Below are 16,583 nucleotides of genomic sequence, written 5' to 3'. Positions count from 1 at the left end.
TTCACACAATATGCAGTCAGTGAACACATTTCCACAATGCTTACATTTTCTAAACAGACCAGCTGTACCTCCCAACAAAATTATGGATTGTTTTTGTATTATTTACGAATGTTAACACACAACATCCAACAATAGCAAAAACAATATTCCAAACCTTAAATACAGTATAAAAACCTCTTCTTCTGCAAAGATATCAGTTCAAAAACAACATATCTCAGCTGATAATACCGTTTTTTTCAATCGCTAACAACATGGTTTGAAGTCCACTGCTGAAGAAAAAAAACAATCCAAGTCTAGTTCCAAGTTTGCTGAAGTGGTGCAAGTTTATTGGAGTTCCAGGTCATGGTGAGCCTACCGACACAGAGTGGGTCCGAGACCGGAGACTGACCCTGAATGTAGGGCCAGAGCACAGATATACCCTGTCCCCAGGTGTGGTTGCATATTGGTCAGTCGAGGGCAACTTTACACATGAGGGTGAACTCAGTAGAGGGGCAGAGATGGCTCCCAGACGTGGTCAGAACAAAAGGACAAAAGGACAAATGAGTGACACTCAGGTAGTATGATCAGGAAACTCTGATCAGCAGGGGAGCAGAGGCAGGAGAGATCAACATATGGCTGGAACTGCCCCAGATGTGTCAATTTCAATGTCCCTTCAAAGTTTACTTCTTCACCACCCAAGACTGGTACGTCTCTTCCTTCCACCCTATTCACCGTTCCTCAACCCCATAGAGGAGTTGTTTTCTGCATGGAGGTGGAAGGTTTATGACCATCAGCCACATGACCAGATGTCCCTCCTTGAAGCCATGGATGCTGGCTGCAGGGACATCACAGTTGATGATTGCCAAGGGTGGATCCGACATACCAAGCAGTTTTATCCCAGGTGCATCGCCTTGGATAATCACATTATCGATGTTGATGAAAACATGTGGCCTAACCCTGAAGATCGCAGAGATTAGATACAGTCATTTTGTGCTTTTTTTAGTCCCCCCCCCCCCCCCCCCCCCATTTTATTTGGGCTTTTTCCTGTTGTATTTTTTGTTCTGAATGCTCTTGTGTGTTTCATGGATATTTTGTTGCTGCACTGTAAGCACTACTGTAAAACTTTTTCTGTTCTATCATACAGTAAACAGTATTTCTACTGTGCCTCCTGTAGTAAACAGTACAGGGGAAAAAAAATGATTTGCTTTTTACTGGAATGCTTTTGAATGTGAACATTACATGTGGACATACAGTTCCCAACCAAGATATTTAGTGTAAAAAAACAGTGGATTGCATGTTTTTCATGCAAATACCTGTAAAACTGAAGCATAAAAGTCTATGCAGTTTTTGTAATGTCAACAATAGCCAGTATTTTGAAACCTGGTGTACTTTGATTCACTGCATGTACCTTGTGAAGTGAAAACAAGTGTTATTCGTTGACAGAATAATTTCATTTTGAGTCATATTTCCAGTGTTTTGGTATAAAGTTGGTGTGTGCAGAGAAAGATGAGTTCTATTTTGAAATGAAGAGTTAGTATATATTTAACAAAATGTGTTTTTGAGAAGAAAATTATCCATTTGGCCAATTGTGTTTCGTAGGTGTGAATCTGTGTTAAGAGTTTAGAAAAAATATCTGAAGTATGGGTAAGCGCTTGTTAGCGATTGAAAAAAACTGTAATATGAGAGGGGGAAAAAACTGTTTATTTGGTTGGTTGGATCCACAAGTCAAAAATTCAGGATGTCTCATTCAAGAGAGCGTCAGGTTTCTTGAGGAAAGAAGAGTATGAGGCTGAGAGATAGAATTATAAGTATAATAATTCTGTTTTGTTTTGTTTTGTTTTGTTTTTTTATTTATTTATTTATTTTTTTATTTTTTTTTGGGGGGGGGCTGTAAATATATTTAAAAAAAAAGTCCCTGTAAAAGCATCCTACTGTGTGACCATGTTTTATCTGGATAAACGTGAAATAAGTGAACACTTTCTCTCAGGCCCTGCTGTCCTGTCACAGTGTGTCTAATCTCTGCTCTCAGAGTGGGCCAGACGCTCGTGAGCATCAAGGATTAAGGTCTAATGCTCTTTTCTCCACTGCCCTACTCTCCCATGCATACATACAGAATTACAACCCACTCACACTGCAGCTATTGAATTATAATCAGTTCTGACATAGCTACAGCCATAGCCATAACATCTGCAAACACCAAATTACAATAATGTTAAACACATTATTCACAATAATGGCTTTATTTCCTTATTTTTTTTGTTACAGAAATTGAATTATCTGGAGGTCTGTTAGATGATGTAGAACTTTGACTATGACTAAACACACTTAATTCTTTGCCGATGCACAGAAACAATGTGGATCCCTTTTATGTTGATTTTATAATTATACAGCAACCTTATAACATGTCAAACTTCCTAGATTTAATACTGTTCGTGCATTTGCTGGTTCCGTGCCCTCTAAGGAACTGCTTCATCCTGCTTTGCATCATATATCATTGTGTGGAAATGAAAATCCACATGCCAAATCATTTGACACATTTACTTAAAAAAAAGAAGGCGCTTTAAACAACAGCGCCCCCTACAGGAAATTTGTAATTCAAGATCCAAGGAGTTTATTGTCATGAGCACAGTATGGAAACATGTTTCCCTGTGAAAACATGAAATTCCTCTTTTGCCGTCCACACAAACGCCAAACAATAAAAACATCTTAAAGTAGAATATAAAAGCATACATATAATACAAAATATAAAACAAGCAGTGCAAGTATTGAAGTATTCATGTGCAGTTCAGCTTGTGTTGAAATTATGTTGTTGAACTATAGCCTACTGAGACATGTTACCTTTTGTCAGCTGAACAATGGGTATAGATTAGATGTTAAGATGAAGCTCAAGCTCCACACCTCGTGCTGCACTCATATGTAATGTCACAGTTTCGCCAGCAGATGTCAGTGAAGAAGCACCACTGCTCATTGCTTAAGCTCCACCTATAGCACTAATATTACTTATTTATTACACAACTCTGCCCCTCTGTCCATATGTGTGTTCTTGTTTGTATTAAGTTGTTATTAAGTTGTAAAACCTCAAAAAGATTTGGTTTTTAAGGTAAGAGTTACTTGAGATGCTAGAGCTGGGGAATTTACCTAGTATATTGCATAATAACTCTGTTTGAAGGTCACTACTTGATACCCCATGTATTTACATGTACATTACGCCAGCCAATGTAATACAACGACTGTGCTCCCAGACGGTGTTTCATGCCTCCGTGCTCTCATTTATTCTTAAAACCGTAACTTTATGAGCACACTGCATACCCACTAAGATTCAGTCTCCTTCGTGTAGCACGTGTCACGCATCACCTAGTATCACGTCCTTGTGTTTGTATCATATGCTGCTTGTATACTTTATCTGGATGCAATTAATCTGCTTTTTTCTGTTGCTTTTTCCACCTCCTCTCCAGTTGTCTCCTTTTTTTTCATCTCTCTATCAGGCCGGCCGGCCTCAAAGCAGATGTATCCCCATATGAAGTTGATTCTACAAAGAGTCAATGAGTTTTTCCTTGCCACCGTTGCCTTAGCTCTTGGGAGGGGAGGCTCTGGGCTCTGTGTGGCATCTTGGATCATTATTGACGCTATATAAGTAAAGTTTAATTGAATTGTGTCATTGTAATAGTTTTAAAAGTGCTTTAAAGTGAATTTCCCTCATATATGCATTTTTGAGAAACACTTCACATCTCAGTTTCCTATCACACATGAACAGAACTTAACATAGCTTCACTTCGCTTTACATAACTTTACTTCCAAAGACATCAGTGGCACCCTGAGCAGATGTGCTGTATGCCTACATTACTGTAACTAAGCAGCAGAGACCTTACTGCAGTGATGTTGAAGCTGGGTGTTTTGATCACGGGCCTGCAGCGCCTCCCAGTGGCCAAAACCTGGAACACATTATGATCAGTAGTGGACACTGTTAAGACACAACATGTACTGTATGTTTCTCTCTGTGCTGTAATATTGTAAGGACATAAAAAATTGAAATGTGGAATAGCACCAATAGTAGTGTTTTCGTTTTTAAAGAAAAATATTTTGCAAAAACTGGGAAGGCAAACAACAGGTTAGGCAAACTGAATTGTAACCTCTTATTTTAAAAAATGGAGTGTATTCACGATAGAATAACTTGAAGCGTGAGATGTATTCTAATGGCCATAATACAAATACACTCATGAAATTTATGTTTCTCTGGCAGCCATTAAAGAGTTTTTGAAGTTTATTTGAAAATGTATCATGTAAAATATTCTATGGTATTTCTCCCGGTGTAACACTTGAGATTTGAGGCCACAATTGAACCAGCAACACAATAAAACCCTGTTCTACCTGTGACACCTGCTAAACTGCAGGAGCATTGTAAAGTGCTGTTATCTGACACCTCGAAGTTTGTTTGCCAACTGTTTGTTCTCATTCATCGTGAGTGTTTGTCGCAAATGTGTGGCTACACTGCAAACATTAACATATCCGTATCTACGTTTACACTTATTAGAATAAAACAAATGAAAGAATATGATCATAATTTTAAAGTGAATGACACCACAGCTTTTTCTTACCACAGTAATGAAATATGCAAAAAGCCCTATCCACAGGTCACATAAATGTACAATAAAAAATTCAAACCACAATTTCTAATGTCAGCAATAAGCCCTAAAACTTTACATAGATCTAAATGTGTTATTTTCTTTATATTATTCAAAGCTCTGCAAGTTTACACATTACATTTGGTCAGTTTCAGTGTCTGATCAGTACAGTTGCAGTTGACTTTCTCAGGCGAGAGTAAAGAAGATATGGCAGCATGTATGTAGCCTGAGAGGCCATTATCAGGGTAAAAACAACAAAAAAATAAAAAATTCACTGCAGTCGTTGGACATTTTGATAAAGAGCTCAGAGCATCTACCATCTGGATTTAGGTAGCAGGCCAGTCAGCAACATGTTCTCATCCCCAGTGGAAACATGCCTTTGGTTTTTAGACAGCTTTGGTCTCCCAGTAACAGCGTGTTCCTCACTGATATGGCTGTATTTCAGCTCCTTTTCCCTTGCAGTTTAAATAATAGATGATCCCTGAGTTCTGTCATCTCCGTCTTCAGGGCTTTCTTTGTTGCGCAGTGTGTACAAATCTCTGAAAGTCTGAAAGACTTCGTGGTTCGATGCCTTGTTTAATGTTGCAGTACGTAAGTCCTTCGCTGGAGTGCACAGGTGTTTCAGTCTCTGTGTGGTGGAAGAGAAAGAGTTTAATGTTGATAGCGGTGGTACAATGCCAAATGTGCTGAACTGTGATGTTTTCCCATAAATTAAAGGTAATGGCCTGGATCTGTTTGTTTTTTTTGTTTTTTTGTTTTTTTAATAAATGTAGAGTACTGGGAATTCATTCCTTATCATCACCACTAATGTCTTTTAAGACAGTTGTTTCTCCAGTTTATATAGAGTCACTGTAGCTGGGGCTTGTCGTGGCACCCATCTTCAGAAGTAAAAATGACAGCACAGGTGAATAAATGTTCAAAACCAAAACAAGACCCTGCGACGGTACCTGTGTCAGCGTTCCCGGAGTGACGCTCACGGCGTACAGCATCCACAGAGGAACCATGAGCGTTGAAGACAGAGTAAAGAGCCCTCCGATGGCGTAGCCCCACCAGGGGTATTCGTAAGTGTTGTTGAATTTGAGAGGCGTATATTTGACCAGGGAGAAGAGAAATGTGCACTTTCAGAAAAAACAAACAAACAAAAAAAACAGATGCAAAGAGAGGACTTTAGATGACATAAACTCATAATGACAAGATTTCTATTAAAGTGTAATTCACCAGAAGTCATTATGTATATTATTTAATTTAACAAATTCTATTCATTCATTATCAGACAAGTGTAAATAGGAACCATCATCAGTGTTCGTTGTCGTGATATTGTGTTTTGGCTTCATTATACAGTTTAGTTTCCTTCTATTTCCTGTTATATTTTGTAATTGGTTATCTCTTTGCTTTTACAGTAGTTTTGCTTCCTTTCTTTTCCTGCCTTTGCAATTACAGGGATGTTTCTCCACCCTTCATTAGTTTCAACTGTCCCTTATTAATTTTTACCATAGGCCCTACCTCCTTGCTACACATTGCGACAATTGTTCAAATCCTTTTTGTTTCATGTTAAAACTTTGACATGGTCGGTTTACAGCCTTCTCTTTAATGTATGAGGTAGAAACTGGTTTAAAATAATTCAGATGTCCAAATATGAAATAAAAAGCCCTTAAAAACCCACTCAAGTCACGTTATTGGCCCTTATTAACTGGATTCTTCTCAATGTAATGGTTGAAAAGATTTATCACGGCTTCTTAAAATACATGTAAATACATTTTCCGCCAAACGATCATATAATTAAATATTTCCTCATGAGAAACACGCCAGTGATGAGCTTAAAAACACTGAGTAGCCTTTAGTTTCAATGCAGCACGCCCCATTAAAGGAACTGGTGTCCATCTGGTTGAGACGTTACGGGACAGAAGACTCTGGCAGCTGTCAGACACACTCGCATGTTAGGATAACAGCGTTAGCAGGTGGGCACATGTACATTTCTAATACTTACAGTGCATATAGCCGGCGTGACGTACTGCCAACAATATTTCATGAAGGGCCACGGCCGATATCCAATCATGTCCGTTATGTTGTCATACAGACGATCTGCACCTGAAGAAAATAAGCAGTGTTGGTTACTTCAGCCTTACTAGTAGCCTATTCAGGACAGTAGCCCTGAATACCACTTTACTGTATATTGACCGTGGCTGTAAAACAGGAGTTTATTTAAAGAATAAGAAAAAAACAATAGCAGATTGTACCACCGGTTCCTTACCATAGACCCATCCAACACAGACAGACTGAAGAATAGCAAAAAGTAGGAGTGTCATCCCACTGCAGGCATAGTAGTCAAACAACTGGAAAATATAAAGGCCTCCCTGCAAAAACAGGGAAACATAAATTAATCACGGAAAGTTATAGTGTCTTATTCTAAGAGACACAAAAAAGGCGGAGACAGTATATTTTGGAGAGTTGTTTCAATTACTGTTTTTTTACAACCTGGACCTTATTTCTGGCATAAAATATGATCGTTTACTCACCCATATAGATATACGTGGATCTAAATATCATATCATAAACGATCGTATTTTATGCCAGAAATAAGGTCCAGGTTGTAAAAAACAGTAATTCCACTTAAAACTGCTTTGAGTTTTTTTTTTTTATACACATTAGGCTAAGCACATTTAGATGTATTAATATATATCACTATTATCTGTGTGAACTGTACTTTGAACTATTTCTTGCTTAGCGTGAACTTGCACAACACTGAGGCCAAGTCCACACGTACCAAAACGATCTTTTCCCCCTCCATTTTCCCTGGCATCGCTTCAAGAATATTTGCGTACGGATCCATCTCAACACGACTCAACACGCTACTTCATATTCCAGGCCTATAGGTGGCGCTATTTCAGTTTCAGAAATTCACCAAAAACTGAGAGGAAGAGGCGGAGCATGCGCATAAAGCTTGAGCGCTGTGTACAAATTGGCTTTAGAAGAAACCAAACTCAAGGAGAAGAAGACGAGTAACCCTTATAGGCTCAATATCTTCTCCAGCAGGAACACGAGCATGTAGTCCGCCATTGTTGTTGATGTTGTTATGAGACGTCTCGCGGGATATGAGGTGGAAGGCTGCTTGAGGGGTGTGGCGATGACATCATCGAAACGCAAGTATGCGTTTTCGCCATCCAAACGAACACTCAAGGGCTGCGTTTGCGAATTTTTTCACCCTGGGACCAGGTTTCAGGAAAGTTCGTTTTAAGGCAATGCGTTTACAGGATTCGTTTGGACGATCGGCCAAAACGATGCAAAACATCTGCGTTTAAACTAAAAAGCGTCTCCGTGTGGATGGCCCCTGACTGTAGATGACTATCTCAAAGCACTCACCTCTGTCACCATCAGAAGGCCAACAAGGAAACTTCCAACACAGATGGCAAGAAGAACGAGTTTACGGCGGCAGCTGTTTTGAAAGATGGAAGGATACATGTCGCCGATGTTTGTGACCAGCGCCTCTTGATATACAAACTGTCGGGATGAGATTTTTGTTGTGTCATTACAAAGAAAATGTATCACGGCATCAGAATCTAAATACTTTAATCTTACCTACCTCGCTATCTAATCCCAAGAAGATGATCATAACGAAGAAGAATATCGCCCAGAGCTGAGGAAGTGGCATTAAAGCCACAGCACGAGGATAAGCAATAAACGCCAAGCCCGGGCCTGCAAAGGAGAAATGGTCATGTTGTTAAGCAACAGTTTAACTCTGGGTTTTTGTTGATCCTGCATTCTTCCATACCTGATTCGGCCACCATCGCTATATCCAGCCCTTGCTCCTTTGCCATGAAACCAAGCACAGAGAAGATGGCGAAGCCAGCTATAAAGCTGGTCAAACTGTTTAACAGGCACAGGTAGACACAGTCTCTGCAGGCGAAATAATCAAACATAATACAACATGTAAACTTTGGTCATAAGCAGTTTGAACATATCTAAATTGAGTGCAGCTGGTAAAGACACAAAAATAGAGACCTGTAGCAGTTGTTGGTGTACTTGTTGTAACTTCCCAGTGAGGTCAGAACACCTGTGCAAACTCCATAGGAGTAGAAAATCTGACTGCCTGCATCCATCCATACCTGAGGAATTTGAAGGAGGTTCAGTTTAGGTTCGTAAAACTCTACTATTTGCTACCAGTACAGACATATTAATGCACTCATAAAATGCAAAATGTTCAAAAATAAACTATTCGCATCTTTGACTTTACCAGACGTTTGATGAATTTGTAAGAGCACTACCTCTGGATCGGTGAGACGGGAGGGGTCTGGATAGAGGTAGAACATAATCCCTTCTTTGGCCCCAGGCAACGTGAGGCCACGAACAAGCAACACCGCCAACATCACGTATGGAAATGTGGCAGTGAAGTACACCACCTGAAATTCAACCAACAGTCAGTATCTGTGCCACTTTTTCAGATTATGTACAGGAATTCAGACATTTTAACCTTTGTGCCGCACCTTTCCTGTGGTCTTCACTCCTTTCCACACACAGAAGTAACACAGTACCCACGCAAGAATTAGACAAAGAGCCAGGTCCCAACGAACATTGCCAAGTTGATCAATTCCATCAGACAGGCCCAGGATTCTCCTCCTGTAACAAAATCCATTGAGTAAAATACAACAAATAATTGTCATTTTATTTTGCTTTTACTAATGACACTTACTCCCAGAATTCTACAACTGAAGTTGTAGTATTTCCGTACAGGTCCAGAGAGTATGTTTGATTTTGACCAGATTCAAAGCAGCCATCTTGCAAAAAAGAATAAGAAATGTTTAGATTAACAAAGTAAAAAGATTGCACAAGGGTAAACGTAATAGATGGAAAAGTATTCATACCTGTGTTCCAGATGTTGCGACAGCTCGCCCAAGGAAGCTCAGAGCTGAAGGATGAAAACAGGTAGAGAAAGGCCCAAGCCAGTATGATGATGTAATACACGCCAGTGTACAAAACAACCACTTGGCTCCCATAACCTAAGCCTGCAGAGACATAGTTTCATCATACAATGTTTAAGGAAGCATGCTACTGAGACAACAATCTAAAGTGAGGGAACAATTCAATTCAGTTCAATTCAATTTTATTTATATAGCGTCAATAACAATACAAATTGTCTCAAGACGCTTTACAAAAACCCGGCCTGAAACCCCCAGAGCAAGCCTGAAGTCGACGGTGGCAAGGAAAAACTCCCTTTTAACAGGAAGAAACCTTGAGCAGAACCCAGCTCATATGGAGGGACCCATCTGCCTAAGGCCAGCCGGGTACAGACAGAAGAAAGAGAGAAGAGAACAGCAAGATAAACATACATCTGTCATAGATACACATATCTGACTAAAGCGTACATGTGGAATCTTATGATACAAACTGATGATGTTACATGACAGTTTGAAAATGTAAGAGGAATCATAGGCAGGTTGGAGAACTGTTCATTCAGGTAGGAGTGGAAAACTGCAGGATTCCATGAAGACTGGGCAGGCTGATGAGACCACGACAACAGATGTAGTATAGAGCTCCACAGGAAACACACAACTCCAACTGAATATTGGAATCTATTGAAACTGACTTTTAAAGTTGTATTGATTCAAGATTCAGATAGTACATATAAAATCCACTGTACAAAGCAGTGAATGCATTACTCAGCACTAGGCAATGTTTGGAGGCCAAATGTTGCAGTTTCACTTCGGGCTTGCTCCAAAAGCGAGTCAATTCCCATGGACGCCATGTTAAAATGCCCAATTACAATTTACAGCCAGGTACAACCAATGGTTCCACATTCATAACATATGTAATGGGGTGGAATCTTTATAATTCAACCATTTAAGTTTTGCATAATTTAGCATTTCCAACCGCTCACTGAGTGGCTTACATGGCTACCCACTGCTCCAAATGTGCTCACTTGAGTGGTTTAAATGCAGACAACGCATTTCTTATATGGGTAAATACTTTCACAGCCAATAATATCCTCGGGCGCTGCACAGGAGGAAGCCCACTGCTCTGAATGTACACAGTACTAATGGATGGGTCAAGTGCAGAAATTAATTTCTCCATGTGGGATCAATACAGTGTAACCAAAAAATAATAATTTAATTGATATGATTTGAATTAAGGCACCAGGTCGTTGTCCTCACACTTTGCTAACCAAGACATCACCTACTTGCCTCAGCTCCTTTTGTGCACCAGCTTGGTAGAGATATGTTTCTACTTTCAGACTTAGTATATGTACAGTATTATGGTACTTGGATTTATTTTATTTTTTTTAATATGTGTGTTTTATATTTATTCTCCATCTGTTAAATTTGAACTGCAATTTGAATTAAAAATATACAATAAAATTATAAAATACAGTAAAGTAACCATGGCCTTTTTGATTTGTGACCACTTATAGAAAGACTTGTAGTGTTATATGAAGTGTATAGCCTATATGACTGACTGATTTGGTTACTTACATCGATTTAAGCTACCCATCACTGGTGACCCTTTTTAAAATCACACATAAATATTTAAAATACATTCCTATTTTTACAGCTGAAGAAAAAAACAAAAACAAGGTAGAAACTTAACTTCAAAAAGAGGGCAGATTTTTCTCCAACATGTGATTCCACCTTGACTGGTGTACTGGCCCAAGGATGTCTCCATGAAGAAGAGTGGGATGCCACAGGTGAATAAAAACAAGACATAAGGAATGAAGAAAACCCCTAGGGAAAAAAAAAAAGTAATAATTACTTGGAAAAATTACTTTAAGAAAAACACAGATATCATTTTCTAAAACTTTCACATTATTTTACTGTTCACTTTAAGTTAAAGGTCTTTCCCCATTCTACTGGAAAAAATGTAGTCCGGCAAGCTAACAATTAACTGATCTTGTTCCCTGACAAAGCTACAAATAAAGGATTTACCTCCTCCATTCTTGTAGCAAAGGTACGGAAACCTCCAGACATTTCCCAGGCCAACAATGTGTCCAGCCACAGCCAGGATGAACTCAATCTTGCTGGACCACTGCTCTCTCTCCTGAGTTTTAGGTTGAATGTGTACTTGATTGCTCCCATGGTTTATCGTATTTAGTTTTACCAGGGAGTTTCGTTCTTGGTCCATTTCAACACTAGAAAAGAATTGGGTCAGTGCTTGTCAGTGAATAATACATACATTAACAACACATTATTAAGCCGTGTTAAACACTCTAGACTCAGTATCGCCAGACAGAGATTAAAACAGCTTTCACTTGAGAGGGATCATTCCCATTGTAGATATATCTGAAGAGGGCCAAACTATACAGCAAACTCACTATCTTCAAAATCACATTTTAAAAAATTATCAAACTGTGGCAGACATGTCTTTGAAGTTAGATGTACTGAGCATTGAGCTAAAAGTAAACTTCGCTAGTACACACATATGGACATCCTGATGTTAAGCAAGTCTTTACCATACTTTTTCAACAGTGAACAGTGAACACACACACAAAAAAAACACAACATACAAGTGGGGCTGATGGAAATGTCAGTATTTAGTTATTACCCAAAAGTATGGGCAGATGTTAACTGTTAACAAAATCACCACAATTCATCCAGTTGACATGTGTTGAAAATCACAAAACAAACAAACCTCCTGCTGTCAGTAGAAGACAAAAGACCAACAAAGACAACTGATATTCATCATGCGGGACCCACAAGGGTATGTGCAACACAAGGTAGATATTTCGCAAGTTAGGAGTAAATGTTTTTTTTTTTATTATTATTAATATTATTTAAATTATTAAATGTATATGTAGTTGACATACAAAGGCCATATAAAGTTTTCTGTCTTAATGTCCTGTGACAACCTGTTTTCGCATCAGAGATTCAGTCACTGCAGATGCAGTTATCAGTGCGAAAAAGACAACTTGTAAATACTTGTAGGACACTGACAATGGTGAACTTAGCACTGGTTACATAAGAACAAGTCTCATGGTCACAAGAGACAGGACTGAATGTCACTGTGATGTTCTAATTTCAAAAGTACAAAACTGTAACATCTCAGCACTATGAAGTCAGCATGTCTATCTTCTAACACGTGAGCTACTTTTTTTTGAGGTATTTTACCTTTTTTACCTCTTTTTGTGATATATTTTCCATTTTCTAAATCAGTCCGTATCTATCACATGCTGCGAAGAAACAGTTTAGCAAATGATTATTTGTTTTACCCAAGATCTGAGGCAAGAAAAAAAAATGATATGTAAAGATAAACCTATGTCTCATTTTCTTCAAAACTATAAATGGGAACACAACATACAGTTACACTTATATGAGAAAAATATCTGCTTTAAATACTACATCCCTACGTCTGTGAAGGTTCTCAGCCATCCAGGTCATGGTATATCCAAAAAAGGTTAAAAAAAGGCAACTGGAGTTTTTTGAGAAGACGTTTCACCGCTCATCCGAGTAGTAACTGAAGAAGCTACTCGGATGAGTGGTGAAACGTCTTCTCAAAAAACTCTACAAGTCCAGTTGCCTTTTTTTTTAACCTTTTTTGGATACTACATCCCTACCTACAACTGCATCAGCCGACGTAAGATTACTCAGAATTAAAAACCAGTTCAAATATTTTCATTAACACAAATTAAACTTTTACTATAAAATGAGAAGGAACCAAAAAGATGCACACTTTACCTTGAGCAGCCCAAATGTGTCCTTCTCTGAAACAAAATGTCAGCCTTTCTCCGGGATTAAGTGAAGTGAACTGAGTTTAGGAGGAGCCAGTTAGACTAACACAACAGGTCTTTTCTTTGGAACCAACAGAAACCAGTGAAACACACACACGCACACACACACACACACAGTTTCTATCTTGGGAAGGACTTTCCATTGATATGCATAATGCCCCTTACCGTAACCCTAACCCTAACCATTACCCCCATAACAAAAACCATAATCTAATTGTAACATTTGCCATGAAGACAAATTGTTATAACCTTTAAAAAGTGTCTGGGCCTAGAATTATGGACCAACAGTGACAACCAACATGGGCCCCACAGTGTTATTCTGCAAGAGATAATTGTCATTGGTTGGTGACTATGTCTGTTTTGTCTGTTTGTTAAGATAAAAGAGATAACACTTGGAGGGTCTCAACTTTATCTTGGGGTTTCAGACCGACAAGCAGCACATTTGTTTCCCTCCTGCTTTTCTTTGAAATATGTTTGAGAGAGCCGAGTCATTTGAAAAAAATCTGTTTAATCTGTTCTGTTTATCACTAAACACTTTAAAAAAAAAAAAGTTTTATAGTCAGCTGAGTCTGAATTCCAGCCAGGATATGTTTCCCTCTCTTGTTCACATTGCATAACAAAAGGAACAATGACACCTAATCAGAGGATAGTATTTCTAATTGTCCCCAGTCACATTGTGTTCTCTGAAAATTTTATTTAGCATATGGTTGTCTTAAACTGTGTCTTAGACTTGGCCTCGGACTTGGATAAACTTTACTGATCCACAAAGGGAAATTACTTGGTCACAGTAGCTTAGTTGCGCATAAAAATAAAAAACAAAAACACTCTTAAGAAGAAGAAGAAGAAGAAGAAAAACCTTTATTTGTCCCACAGTGGGGAAATTGCAGTTTGCAAAAGCATACAGAAAGGGCAGAAAAAAATAACAAGAAAGATTAAATAAAAGAAAAGAAAATATAAGTAAAATCTAGTAACATAAAATAAAATAAAAATAGTATAAGCAAAAAAATGTACAGAATTGGCATATGAACAAATGTACAAGAAATAGAGACAGAAGAATATATATTATATACATAGGAATGATAGTAAGGCACAGTAGTGTCCATTAACATGAATAACATGGAGTTATCTGTTACAGAAAGGTGAGTAGTTGTACAGCTGGACTGAGAATGGTATGAAAGGTGTCCAGTGCGTGTCTTTGTTCTTTTTTATCAGCACACTGAAATGACGAGGAATCACACACTAAATTAATATAACACAAAAGTATTCAATTTGTGATGCTCTGCCTGTTACAGGAAAAGAAAATCTGTTCAATCAGTTGTTAATTGATTGATTTCTTTCCTGGGATCTCGTATTTTGAGAAGTGATTTACTCTTTGACTGTACCTTCAGTTAAAACTTGTCATGTTTACATACAGTAACTCTCAGTTTAATTTAGAGACACGCCCAAGGGCGTGTACCAACGGAGCGCTTGGGCAGTCGATGGTATGCTGACGGTATGTTCTGTTGATGGAAAAGCAGGACATTGTTCAAAGCTTGTAAAAATAACTAGCTCACTAACTAAAATTATGTTATCAAAATAATAGTAACAAGTGTTGGTCCAACGCAATACAATTCAGCAGTTATTTTAAGACTTATTTTAAATAAACGCTGAACACCATAGCCTTCACGAAGCTAAGGGCTTTTTGTTTTCACTGTACCTACAGATTTGAGCAAGTGTGTCTACGTCCAAACAAAAGTCTGACACTGATGTCAGCTGACACCTGAAGGAACCAATGATCTTCTCCTTGAGAGACACACAAAGCTGAATCAATTATCTGTACAAAACAACTTTCTTTCTTTCTTTTTTAATTTGTTTTTTATTGAAGACAAACAACCAAGACACTTACAGCACAGGGACAAAAAAATTGGTACAGAACATCAAAAAACATAGAAGGTTTTGTGCTGTGTTGTGCGGGTGGATATTGAGTCTGGGCAGAATAATATATTTGGAAATGAGAGACACATTGATAGAAGATAAATAAAAAGAAACAAATAGATAAAAAAAGAGAGGAAAGAGAGACAAAAAGAAAGAAAACAACAAAAAAACATTGCTAATTTAGTCATTTGTAATGATTCAGGCGTAATAGTGTAATGATTTTATAATAATACAATTTTTTCTGTATGTCCATCTAATGGTAAGCCACTGTAAGGTTATTTCTTTCATGTACTGACAAACTGAACAACTCATTTCCCTTTATTCTACCTCAGGTTGGGAGACTCACTGCATCTACGAGCTGTTAAACTTACACAGCAAAATAACTTATTTGTCAATACTTAAAACAACAAGTATGATCCAGCAACTGACGTGTAAGGTCAGTACACAACGCCAAGGTCATGGGTGATGGAGTGTGGACCACAGTCAGACAGTTTTACGCCCGGGCATCTCACCCGACTTCTTTCCTAAAAGACAGAAAGGACAAGAGAGAGGACTGTAACTATTCACATGACCACTAGAGGTCACTTGTCAACCATTAAAGCACTTGGAAATAATGACGGAAAAGCTGTTCATGTTCATCTGCTTCTGTTCTGTTTAAGTTTATTCTAACTCTGTGCACATTTTTACTTATAGGCTGCCTGGACCTGTTAGCTCGACTGTTAGCATGTTCATTATGTGCATAAACTCTTTGCTATAGCCAGTTATTCATTACTTGTCCCACATTGTCAAAGTTTCTTTGTGATGAGGAACTATTTGATAACGAAAACTTGGATTATTACAGGGAACAGACCATTCTGTGTTGTTCTGCTGAGAGCCAAATCAATATATCCTTTGCTACGGTGCAATAGTCTTATATCTTATATTCTATGGGGTATAGTAGCCAGACCTCCCTTGTATTTTGGAAACTTAAAATATGTGCAGCTTGATGAAAAAAAATAAATAAAAGAAACTGGTACAGGAGACAACTGTGTTTCAACTGTGTTTCTTAGAACTCCAGTTGCCCTGCACAGCGTCGCTTTGGAAGAGGCTGCCAAAAGATAATTCATTAACGACCCGTATAATGATTTGTCAGACATGATCATTGTAAGCTCTCGTGTCGGAGATACTCGGACAGGCACTGGCTCTGAACTCAGATCCGAGAGTTTTAAAATGGATAAATGTGAAGTAAAGTCACAAGAACAAGAACATCAAGCAGCTTCAGGAGACAAGAGGTGAGTAGACAAACAAACGTATTCTTTTTTTATTGGTAGGGAAATGGCTGTCACTGCAACCTTGAGAGACATTTGTCTTACATA

The 16,583-nt window shown here is 38.3% G+C and overlaps 1 protein-coding gene across 1 annotated transcript; it reads right to left on the bottom strand.

The window, feature by feature from the left end:
* Positions 1–5,014: 5,014 nt before the first annotated feature.
* slc6a22.2 (solute carrier family 6 member 22, tandem duplicate 2) lies at positions 5,015–12,090 on the bottom strand. The gene is made up of 14 exons (XM_084543245.1): positions 11,516–12,090; positions 11,165–11,314; positions 9,461–9,601; positions 9,289–9,373; positions 9,083–9,215; positions 8,864–8,998; positions 8,601–8,704; positions 8,371–8,495; positions 8,182–8,294; positions 7,962–8,099; positions 6,853–6,955; positions 6,589–6,689; positions 5,549–5,719; positions 5,015–5,229 (listed from the first exon to the last, which is right to left on the bottom strand). Exons 1-14 carry the CDS (start codon positions 11,709–11,711, stop codon positions 5,065–5,067), a joined length of 1,860 nt encoding a protein of 619 aa, XP_084399371.1. The 5' UTR covers positions 11,712–12,090; the 3' UTR covers positions 5,015–5,064.
* Between the last annotated feature and the right edge of the window lie 4,493 nt (positions 12,091–16,583).

Source organism: Chelon labrosus, assembly GCF_963514085.1.
Source record: "Chelon labrosus genome assembly, chromosome: 4".
NCBI classification, from domain to species: domain Eukaryota; kingdom Metazoa; phylum Chordata; class Actinopteri; order Mugiliformes; family Mugilidae; genus Chelon; species Chelon labrosus.
Note: the sequence above shows the minus strand (reverse complement) of the source record. Positions and strands in the feature narration are given on the sequence as shown.